Source organism: Dreissena polymorpha, chromosome 1 (genome assembly GCF_020536995.1).
Source record: "Dreissena polymorpha isolate Duluth1 chromosome 1, UMN_Dpol_1.0, whole genome shotgun sequence".
Lineage (NCBI taxonomy): Eukaryota > Metazoa > Mollusca > Bivalvia > Myida > Dreissenidae > Dreissena > Dreissena polymorpha.
The window spans coordinates 47,635,298-47,646,683 of record NC_068355.1 but is presented as its reverse complement, the minus strand read 5'-3'; the positions used below and the strand labels follow the sequence as shown (position 1 = coordinate 47,646,683).

Below are 11,386 nucleotides of genomic sequence, written 5' to 3'. Positions count from 1 at the left end.
AGCGTCACAAAAATGTTAAGTATGCGCTACCTCTTCCGAACACAAAAATGTCTTTTTTTTAAATAACATGAATTGTTTGTTCTCTGCAGACAGTGGCGCTGTTTTGGACGCAAACTGGATTGACTTTTCTCACTTTGATTCATCAACTTAATAATCATGTGCATTATGATGAAACACCGAAATGACCACCAATATGGGATGAATTTTTTTTTTATCAAAGGCACACGTATGTGTCACTGTCGTCATTTAGCATTATTCAGTTAAACATCCTCAAATTATCATATATAAGAGATGCTCAATACTCAATAAATCGCATTCTCGTTCTTATACCATAAATTGTCAGAAGATACGTTCATTGTTATACCACAGACTGACGTAATATATTTGCTTCAGTACCACCCCAGTCTCCAAATAATGGACAGCGTTATCGGCAGAATGAGAAGTTTTGCAGTTTTTCCTGAATCGTGATTGATGAACACGTACTCCACACCGGGACTGTCAGAAGAACAAGACTATTTCTTAATAAAGGCACGGTCAAAAGCAGTTTGAATGATATTTACACCTTTCTTTATTCGTCGTATAAACAAGATCGTATATACGAAACATTCACTGTTCATGCTGTTGTTTTTTTTAATGCCATTGATAGGCTTTTCCCAATTATCATGGCTCTTCTATCTGCATACTGATTAAAGGAATGCAGTTGTTTTCAATTAATTCCTGTGTTTCTTTCGTTAAAAATGACTGGTAACTGCTCCATGAGGACTTCCGTTAGGTTTGCCGGATATACACGCTTAAGGAAGATAAATGTGAATCTGATGTAAACTCATATCCTCATTAGTGCGTATATGTCTCGTTGTGTGTTTGTTTATGTACACAACGCAAGATAAAATCAAATATGCAGACACGTACATGTTGCTAACACTATCGTTTATAATACATTCCGAAGTTTTAAATTAAAGGGGCCTTTAAACTTGGTGGTTAATTGACAAAATAAAATAAAAATTGTTTCAGATTCGCAAATTTATTGTTGTGATAATATTTGTGAGGAAACAGTTATACTGAACATTTATCATGCTCTTAAATATCCATTATATTCATCTTTTGACGATTTTAAAAACCTGAAAATTATAAAGCGTTGCAACGCGAAACGATTTAATAATTTTGAGAGTACTGTAGTTGTCGTTATATTTTGTGATACTACGAGGATTGCTTATATAACGTAGAAAATACATCACTCATTGTATGAGCACGGAGGGCCGAATGGTCTAGGCAATAGACTTTACTCCAGAGGTCAGTGGTTCGAGCCCAGTTGACGGTTACTTTTTTCTTTGTTTAATTTAATTCTTGTTTGTTTACTGGAGCTATTTAGATACAATGTAAACATTTATCAATATAAAGCAGTTAATGACAAACTTCAATATATTAAAAAATCTGTGAAAATGCCCCTTTATTTTCGGTTTAAGACAGTCTACTTACGTAAGTCCAAATATGCACCGCCATACCATAATAGTGTATTTTCGACTTAATTTTTTTATTAATCATTATTATAATTACTTCGTGTTACCTCTACATTTTTATTTAAAGACTTTTTTGAATTCTTCTTAACAAATAATCAGATTTTTTAAATGATCTAACATTATGATTTTATTATCAATTTACAGAACCAAAAAAATGTCAGTGAAAAAAACTTACAAAATATATTTCAAATACTGCGAATGAAAATGGCCCAGTGAAATGTATGAAAGATGAAGCGAATGATTGAATTTTCAAACACAAAATTAATAATTGTAATCTTTTGCACAGAACAAATTCCACTCATCTCTGATATATTTCGCCTAAATAAGCTTTTTCAAAGTTTGTTTTAACAAATTAACTACATTTTCTTTCTGTTTTTCAACCAAAACAATTATAAAATGACGTCAATAATCTTTTGGATTGAAACTGGATTTGAACTGTTCCTGAGGGTTTCAGTGCGACCCATCAAACGCGTGTTCTGAAGGCAAAAGCCAAGTGCATTTGTTAAAAAGCAACTTAATTCTGGTTCAAGTATTTATAAGATTCTAAAATCACAGGAGACAATAATCGGTCCTTAATTAATAACTAACAACTCAAATGAGTCGTCACCAGGTCGTAAATATTAATCGCGATTACAACATGTCTTCTGAATGTTGGGAGCCGATTCAATGAACACAGTTTTCGCTCTTTAGTTGTTTTATTTATAACGAACGCTACTTCCCCCCCCCCCCCCCCCCATTCCTGTTTAAACCCATTTATAAATACATTTACACTAGAGCTTATAATAATGATTAACACTAGAGCTAATTGCATGTCATGGAGATAATGAAATATCTATCTTATTTAGCCTAAATACAAGTTACAGAAATAGTAATTACAAATCACCAATGTACTGGCCAATGACTCAAATCTGTTGTACATTTGTCTTGTCGTTTTTTTCGGTTGTTTTCTGTAAATTGTGAAATTATATCTAAAAACTTTCTGAGCATATGATTTATTGGAATTGTGCCTTTTATCAACCTCTCCAGTAGATCTAAACTTGTTATCTATACAATCATACTTAAGTCACAAACTTGGTTTACGTTATTGATATACGTGAAAAGGGAAATAACTGGTGAAAACGGATATACTATGTCCAAAGTTCGCATCCTGATTTATGACCCCAACAAGTTTCATTGACTCAACACAAACAATTGAAAGCAATTGAAGTTGAACGGATACGCTGTTTGTAGTACTTGTTCATACAGATGCAAAAGTGAGTACAACTTGGGATACATCTTTTCTACTAAATGTAAATTTATAAAAATGTTAGCTTTTATTTATTTAAATTAAGATAAAAGTATCCCTCGTATCGGTTATTTCTTTTACCCACTCATAGATTAGTCTCCCGTGAATGCTATGTCACCAATATCATACCAGCTATTATCTCCCCTATTAAACAACATATTCCTTCATAAGTATAAAGCACTATTAACTTGTAACCTTTTTAGTTCATTCAAAAATGTCTGAACTTGTATCGATGCCTGTAAAATATATGCGCTGAATTCTATATATGTTTAGACATAATTGTGTTGTATAAGTTCATACATGTGTTCGGTATGTTCATTTATGTGTGGTAAAACACGGTCATAAAGGTAAGATGACACTAATTCCAAATCCCATATGGTAATATATATATATATATATATATATATATATATATATATATATATATATATATATATATATATATGCGTGTGTGTGCCATAGGCTACAGAAATAAGAACAAAAAATAACATTTTCGTTTTTTTTTTCATTTTTTAAGGGATGAATGCAAGCATAAGTCAAATCCAAAGTTTTAGGTTTCTATCTATAATAGTTTTTGAGATATTGCGTTTTGAACACATGCACCCTTATATGATATTATAGCAAAATAATGGTTTTCTATATCAATTGACATTGACAACAAACTCTTTTGTAAATACAGTATACATGTATATACCGTATATCATTCATGCATAGATTCAATGAATTAGTTAAACTGACCATGATTTTGATATTTTATGTGCAAACAAAAACACTCATTTAAATACAGCGGTTGCTATGGTAACGAATTCACATAAAATGCATTATTTTCATTAAAATTGTCTAAATATCAGGAAAACAACTAAATATTTACGTTTTTGTCAAATATATGATGAAACTGCTTACAGTCAATGTTCTTTATGTCAACATGATATTTATTTAATGCATAGTAACCAAAAAAAAGCTGTGAAAATAGGTGCAGTCATAGTGCAACATGTCCTTTTTTATAGAAAAGATCCACATATTTTACAGTGTATTGATCTCAATCCATTAAAAACTTCGCACAGTGTAAACATCAAACATGTAATTTAAAAGTGCCATACATATATGCTGGTAAAAACTTTAATGTACAGACATTTTGCAGATGGTAACCATGGTTACCATGGCAACAAATAGATACAATATCAATTTTACTGTTTTGAACAACAAAAACACCTAGTTTTATTTGTAAATCCTTTCCCATACATATCAAACATGAAAAAGAGCAACATTATTTGACAAAACAATTTAACTACAATTTGTTTACGAAACCCACATAGTAAAACCTCCATAAATAAACACAATTAATAACAGCATGTACTTCTAATTCAGAACAATCGAAGATGAACATGTATTATTTTAAGACATTACAAGGTACCGTCTATAAATCAATTAAAATTAACATAATGACATTTAAATATAAATCGAATCGATTCAATCAACAAAGAAGTTAATGCCAAAATATTGTATCCATAGCAACCAACATTCTTATTTTACATGTAAATGGGTTTCAAAATCATGTGTATGATGAGCTACATCAACAAAGCTGATATATTACCGCCGGTCATAATAAATTAACACACATGCACAGTGGTTCATTTATATGGCTAAATGTTTTGACAAACCTATAAAACATGTTTCAAGACATGCAATTTTACATTTATACCCCAACAACGTAAGTTTCAATTTAGAAAATACCATGCCACAGGCCAATTTAATATCATAATTTTCACACTAATATTGTTCCTGAAAAGTTCACCAATGAACAGTTTATATGGTAAACAATAACATATAACTTCGTAATCAAAACAAATAATAAAAGGCTATTTGACAAACAGGATCATTCAATTTTCAACCTTAAACAAACAAAAAGACAGGACAGGGCACATGTTTTTTGCAACTTCTGAGTTACACAGACAGTTTTTGTTTTTTTACTTTGGTTTGGGGCAGGTAGCTTGTCTACTGAGGTCTGATTTTAAAAAACTGCCCTATTTCCTCATATAGGTACCATTGTCGGGCGATACTGAGTCATGCAGGTCCTTTAATTCGGGCTGGGCAAGACTGGCTAGACATTGATAGTAAGAGGTCAGCACTCTTTAACAAACAGTGAGTTTCAACTGAAGATTGTTCACTTGTTTTACAAAATACCCAGCCTGTTTTACCAGCATCAATGAGGAAATGTTGGTACTTGAAATGTTTTTCAATGGTATGAACAACTGCGCAAGAAAAGTTTTCCAATCGTAGAAGTGCACAGGCTTCTCCAAATCACCAACCATGTGCGGCACATTATGTCCAGACCTTGAGGAGGTCCCAGCAACTGCCTCGATGGTCTCTGCATCGCAAAGTCTTAAAAAGTGTGAGGCATGAAACAGAACTTACAATACTAACAAGTATTAGTAAATAAAATAATGTTTTATGTATTTGAAACGGTATTTAACACGATCTTTGTTGTTGTAAAATATCCCAAAACATGAGCGCTATTAATGTGATTTTTCTAACGACATGATCAACTACATGGGACATGGGTCGTTTCTTCAGCATTGTTCCCTACCCAACCCTCCCATGTACGTCACTACAGGTAGATAACCGTGTAGCCACCAATGCCCATATTTGACCTGTCTTTTATAGATGTGCGTGTTGATATCTGGTGCCCTACTTGTAGAGAACCGTGTTGCTACAAATGCATGTTAATTGACCTGTCTATTATAGGTGCGCGTGCTGATATATGGTGCCCTACTGCTAGAGAACCGTATAGCCAACAATGCCTGTTAATTGACCTGTCTCTTATAGATGCGCGTGCTGATATCTTGTACCCTACTGGTATATAACCGTGTAGCCACCAATGCTTGTTAATTGACCTGTCTATTATAGATGCGCGTGCTGATATCTGGTGCCATACTGCTAGAGATCCATGTAGCCACCAATGCCTGTTAATTGACCAGTCTATTATATATGCGCTTGCTGATAGCTTGTACCCTACTGGTATATAACCGTGTAGCGACCAATTCTTGTTAAATGACCTGTCTATTCTAGATGCACGTGCTTATATCTGGTGCCATACTGCTAGAGATCCATGTAGCCACCAATGCCTGTTAATTGACCTGTCTATTATAGATGCGCGTGCTGATATCTGAGGCCTGCTCATCAGTTGCCTATCAATTACTGCCGCTGTTGGCAGCCGGAGATGTGTTTCAACATCAGGTAGATGTGCGTCTTTTCCTCCGCTTTTTGATAAATATGAACGCGACTTGTTTTAGATTTTTTTTATGGCGTTAAGCTTTGAATGGATAGATTTAGCCAATATATTGCTGAGTAGATGACTATTTTTTTACGAATGAAAAAAGTTATTGTATTCAAACTACTTGTATAAATTTATGCAATTGTTATCTCCTTCATATTATGCACATTAGTAATAGTCTCATATATCAGTTATAAAGTGCACTTAAGGAAACATTGTGTCATAAACCCTGTTACAAGTATAAAATAGTTATTACCAGAAATCGGTGAATCCCTGGGCACTTGTTTATTTGTAGGTCATATTACGAAGACAATCAACGGAGCATGTATAAGGATTTATTTTTTTTGAGAATGCTACATGGTAATTAAATGACCCGATATCGTTATAATGAATATCGCAATAACTGACGAAATATTAAATTTCACGTTACAACATTTTTGTCTAGGGAGTTCACTTGGTATTGTGTGACACGAGTGATAGAGAAGATGAGCTGATGGGCGTGGCTACGGAACTGCGAGACTGCGCTCTACCCACCCTGACTGGTAACATAGTCTTAGCAACTGATGAAGCCACAGTTTGTTTACGAATAATTACAATAGTTCAATGAAACTTAGCAGTTAATAATTGCAGCTTTTATCCAAAAGTCGTACAAACTTTCGTGAGTCGTGCAAGTAAGGTAGAGTTTGGGCCCCATTCTGGGTCACCATATTTGAAGCCACAGACCTTATTATCCAACTAAAACTCACATGTGGAATATACAAAGTGGTTTTATCCAATATAAGCAGATATACTCGTAGTAGGTGAATGCAAGTAATGCATATTGTACAGATTACAGATTATTTACTACTTACACATCTTTAAAAAGTTTCCAATCAAAAGATGGTGACACATAAAACTCTTAATCGCCAATGTTTCGGATAGTTTTGTTATTATGTCTAGCCCCCGTATGTAATGTCATATAAATTCATGAGTTCCTGTCGCTGTAGGCGTGTCCACCACTTCCGACTTCTGCGCGGCCTGCAAAGTTGCTGACGTCATTCTCGTCTTACCGGATGTTGAATGCTTTGATAACCCTGGCAACCGTCAGTTAGATATCTTCTGGAGTAGATTGTCACATATTGACTTTCCAGCCCTGGACGGGGCGTTGCATCCGGTCACTAACAGACAGGTGATGATCCTCTATGCTTCAGCTCTTTTGGGATTAAATTGCTTTTTGGCGGTTTGAGTTTAAGAATTATATTTTTGTAGTGAAATCAGATGGCTTATGTGTTGATCACACTGTTTTGCATTAAGTAAGAAAATGTATTAACTGACAAACCTTTAATAATTTAATAGTCTAAAATAATTATAATAGCTGGGGAAAATATTAATAAGAAGCTTGCCTTGTCTAACAGCAATATTAATTATAGTTCAACACGTGTTATTTATGAAAAGCTGTATAACGCTCCATTGTTTTACCGATTTCAATTGATCGTTCAAAATGAGCTGATATTTTTTAACAATTTTCACAGTCAATAGATTTTTATTTACATGTTCACTGTTTGTCTTCTTTTAAATCAATAACATGTTATAATTGTAAGTTTTCAAAACTATGAACAAGTCAATTTAAGAAATTTCTATTTTATATTCCGTTCATAATGATATGGTTGTTTTCGGTTTCTTACCATTCCACTACGAATGTCGGCGTGTGACTGTTCAGTTTCCATTGTGTTGGTTTCAGTATTTAATGTGAGAATTTTCCATAGTTATCCGGAGTTATGTATTTTCAGACAATGAGACCCGTTAATGCACGCGGTCCACTGTCGGCTGCACGTGCAATCGCCGATAGCATGAGACGCGTGCATGTGGATGCGCTCCAGGTAAGATGCTGGTTGACTAATTGTAGTTATATTGACATCCTCAAGTTAAAAAAAGTTATCGCAGTGAAGTTTGAATTAAGCGCTAAATCTGCAGGAGCTAAAAATTCTTCTTCTACTTTTACTAACAATATTAGACATAAAACAAGCACGACTACAGCTTTTTTATTATCAAAGTATTACTACCCTGACTTTTTAAAGACTTATAAGTTTATTTAGATAACTTCATTAACTCGTATTTTTATTTTTATTTTCAGAACGACATTCAAATGACCTTAGACCCACGGGAGGAGTCTGAGTTTTGCTGTGTACCTGTATCCTTAGTGTCGAGCACTTATCAAGACATATGTGAAAACCACTTGTCCGTTACCCGCACAACAGAATTCTACCAGAAGACCGGTACCTTGGTACTGATTGCGAGCGTAAATATGGAATTAATGGAATGTCTTTCAGAAAAGGCAACTAGGCCTAAAGAAGTTGACATGACGTCATCACTGTTTTCCAGACTGTGACAAATTGCCGTCCATGTGTCCACGGTGTTTTGTGGCGCTTACGTGCTTTACAAATTGATGAATCAATTAACTAATAAATGTATTGCTTCTCCGGTAAAAAAAAACATCAACCAACTATAATTCAAATTGTTTATTTTTGGCACGTATACTTGCAATTATTGTATACACTTTAAAATAGCGAGCGTGTAAATTAGTTTGTGTAGCACGAGAAACTGATAGAGTACGTCAAAATGTAACCTTAACAAAACCTTTGAGTTGTTTAGAGTGTATGAAAAACAAAAATACCTATTTACTTTTAAGTTTCATGTATCACGTTTAAAGCACATACGAATTCAAGAAGATATGTTTTCGCAAATGAGATAAATTGAACATTTTTTAATGCGTACGACATCAAATAAAATTAACCGCACATGTTTGCCACGAGCAGTTACGTTCGTTGGCACTGTTAAAACAATGGTTAGAGAGGCCATTATAATGTTGAACACAATCGATTGAATTACGCTGTTCGAAATTGATAGCTTCGAAGATAATCAATCGCTAAATGGATGATAGGCCATCATTCGCACAGAATAATAGAAACATGCCTCGCTTGTGCTGGTTCTAATTTCGCTTGAAACGAAAACAATACAAGTTTGTCGGCAAAATATGGAATTAAATCAATATTGTACACACAACTTTTCTAACCACAATTAGGATGCTTCTTATATCACAAATATTTCATGATTTCCGTTTTTTTTAGTTAAGAATTGTTTACTTGCAAGATGTTGGATATGTCATGGCCTCAATTCGTGGATGTGATTACTTTTATATACAAATATGATGCAACTTGCATGTTTCGTTTGTACCGTGCTATAAATTGTATTTGTATTTGGTTGCATTTGTTTTAAAAGGCGTAAGTTTGCCCATTGAATAGATCCTTTTTTCAATCTATTACAACTTAAAATGTGTTTTGTTATTTGTCTTTATATAACAGGTAACGTTTGATATGTTTGCGACCAAAAAAAACACTATTTTTTTAATGACGCATATATTATCTTTAACTTTTAAGTTGTGTTTTTTAGAAATTAAACACGTATTGTAGAGATGCGACGTATAAAAGTGTGACGACTAGAAGTATTTAATTTGTTTCCTTTTTTTTATGACGGTCAATTTTAACAAACATATCAAGTGTATGATGGCTATTCTGAAGTCCAAAATCAGTTAAACATTGCATTTGTGGTTGAGTGTGTGTAATATTGTGCTTAAGAACTTATTACATGTATGCACATACATTTATATTACAAGTGACATATGTCAAAAATGTAAATTCAAGTATATTTTTCACTTGTTTCGACAAAGATTCTTTACAAATATCATAACAGTACAGCACACTATATTGTGCGTTGGATTGTTTTATTAACAGACCCGTACGAAAAACATTTATATAAAATACGACAATAAAGGACTGAAATAACATTATTAAAACATTGAATACAATTGATAAAATACATGTATTATATGTTTTGAACTTACGGGAAAATGGTCGCAAGACAGCCTCGTTGTGATCCGGAGAATCTTACTTACAAGCTTGCTTCAAAGCGTTTGAATCCGGAGATCTTACTTTCAAGCACGCTCGAGAACGTTCTGATCCCCAAATCCTGACTTTCTAGCGCTCGAGAGCGTTCGTATCCCGAGAAGATGTCTTTCAACCCGATCGAGAACGGTCGTATGCCGTCGCTGCTCACCACAGTATCCGTGTAGTGGTTATTTATTGATTTTTGGAACTATGCTGGCAAGATGTTTTCAACTGCATTCTATCATAAGTATAACTTGATACACCAAAAAAAAATGTAATTAATAAAGCCTATAATGTTCGCTCTTTTACTAATAAAATACGTTTAAAAAATCACACCCACAATGCAATTTTTGTTTACAAAATGGAGGAAATGTCAACAATTCAGAGACCGAAAAAAAGGTAATTTGGGAGAAAATACGGCAAGTTTCGTATGTTAGACGACTGGACAGAACGCCAGAAAAAGACATTAATTTGTGGAATGATGACGATAAGAAAATGGTTTGCGAAAGACAAAAATTGACGGGAAAAGTAAAAAAAAAGATCGATCGGTTGGCGAGAGAAATAGAAGATAGATAAAGGTTATATTACACTTTAAAATAAGTTTTTAAATGGGATTTTACAAATTATATTTGAATAAAAAATCACCGTCTTGATGCATTCTTTTATGCAAATAATGTTGTCATCATTCACTTGACTCGTCTGTGGAAATTTGATGAAAGAGATATCCTTTGCTTGTCAGCTGCTTAGAAAAGGTTAGTCCATACAAACGGACTCCAAGAGCTTTTGCTATTTTTTGCTATGACGGCTCTGTGAGGCCATATGCATCCCTTCATAAACACAACCGCAGTTCTCCGCAGCTGATCAGTGCGCTACACTTAACAGACGTCATTCGCGACCAAATAAGGAAAGCGATAAATACGCTTCAAAAATACATTAAACTTACCTGAATGACAACTTACGGACGAACTTTTAAAAAACACGACATTGTTTCAATACATATTTTTGTTGACTTTTTATGGCGAAATTTGTAAATGTGTAAATATTCGAAAATCGTTTTGGACTTATGCTACATCACAAATAACAATATGCACAAGACTGATGTACTGAAACCTAACCACCAATTTGAATCAGCAACATTGCAACAGTTTTCCAATATGGTAGATATAACGTACGAAAGAATAACAAAGTAAATAAAAGGCAATTATTTCTTGCCTAATGTAACCATTTGCATGAGTTTGTGCTTGAGACAGGTAAACGTTGATACGTTTTTGCAGTATCAGTGTTCCGTAGCCCTTGCAGTGGTGATCAAACTTTGCACCTTTAGACAGCTCATTGCAAAAAAAACATAGTGTGCACAGAGGTTGTGTATTCAAATCTATGAACATTT

The 11,386-nt window shown here is 33.9% G+C and overlaps 1 protein-coding gene across 3 annotated transcripts; it reads left to right on the top strand.

Moving 5' to 3' along the window:
* The first annotated feature begins 2,613 nt into the window (after positions 1 to 2,613).
* Positions 2,614 to 9,760, top strand: LOC127879236 (uncharacterized). Of its 3 annotated transcripts, none has more exons than XM_052425995.1 (6): positions 2,614 to 2,770; positions 5,953 to 6,039; positions 6,522 to 6,618; positions 7,063 to 7,244; positions 7,846 to 7,935; positions 8,190 to 9,760. In XM_052425995.1, exons 2-6 carry the CDS (start codon positions 5,953 to 5,955, stop codon positions 8,442 to 8,444), a joined length of 711 nt encoding a protein of 236 aa, XP_052281955.1. In that variant the 5' UTR covers positions 2,614 to 2,770; the 3' UTR covers positions 8,445 to 9,760. The 3 variants fall into 3 exon arrangements, with proteins under 3 accessions (XP_052281955.1, XP_052281946.1, XP_052281964.1); XM_052425986.1 differs by having other exon boundaries at positions 5,953 to 6,045; XM_052426004.1 differs by lacking the exon at positions 2,614 to 2,770 and adding an exon at positions 5,652 to 5,730 and having other exon boundaries at positions 5,974 to 6,039.
* The last annotated feature ends 1,626 nt before the right edge of the window (positions 9,761 to 11,386 follow it).

Coding starts and splice junctions, on each gene's coding strand:
- LOC127879236 (XM_052425986.1), top strand. CDS start 5,953: ATGCGCGTGCTGATATCTGAGGCCTGCTCATCAGTTGCCTATCAATTA. Junction 6,046..6,521: donor TGTTTCAACATCAGGTAGAT/GTGCGTCTTTTC, acceptor ATTTTTGTCTAG/GGAGTTCACTTGGTATTGTG. Junction 7,936..8,189: donor TGCATGTGGATGCGCTCCAG/GTAAGATGCTGG, acceptor TTTTATTTTCAG/AACGACATTCAAATGACCTT.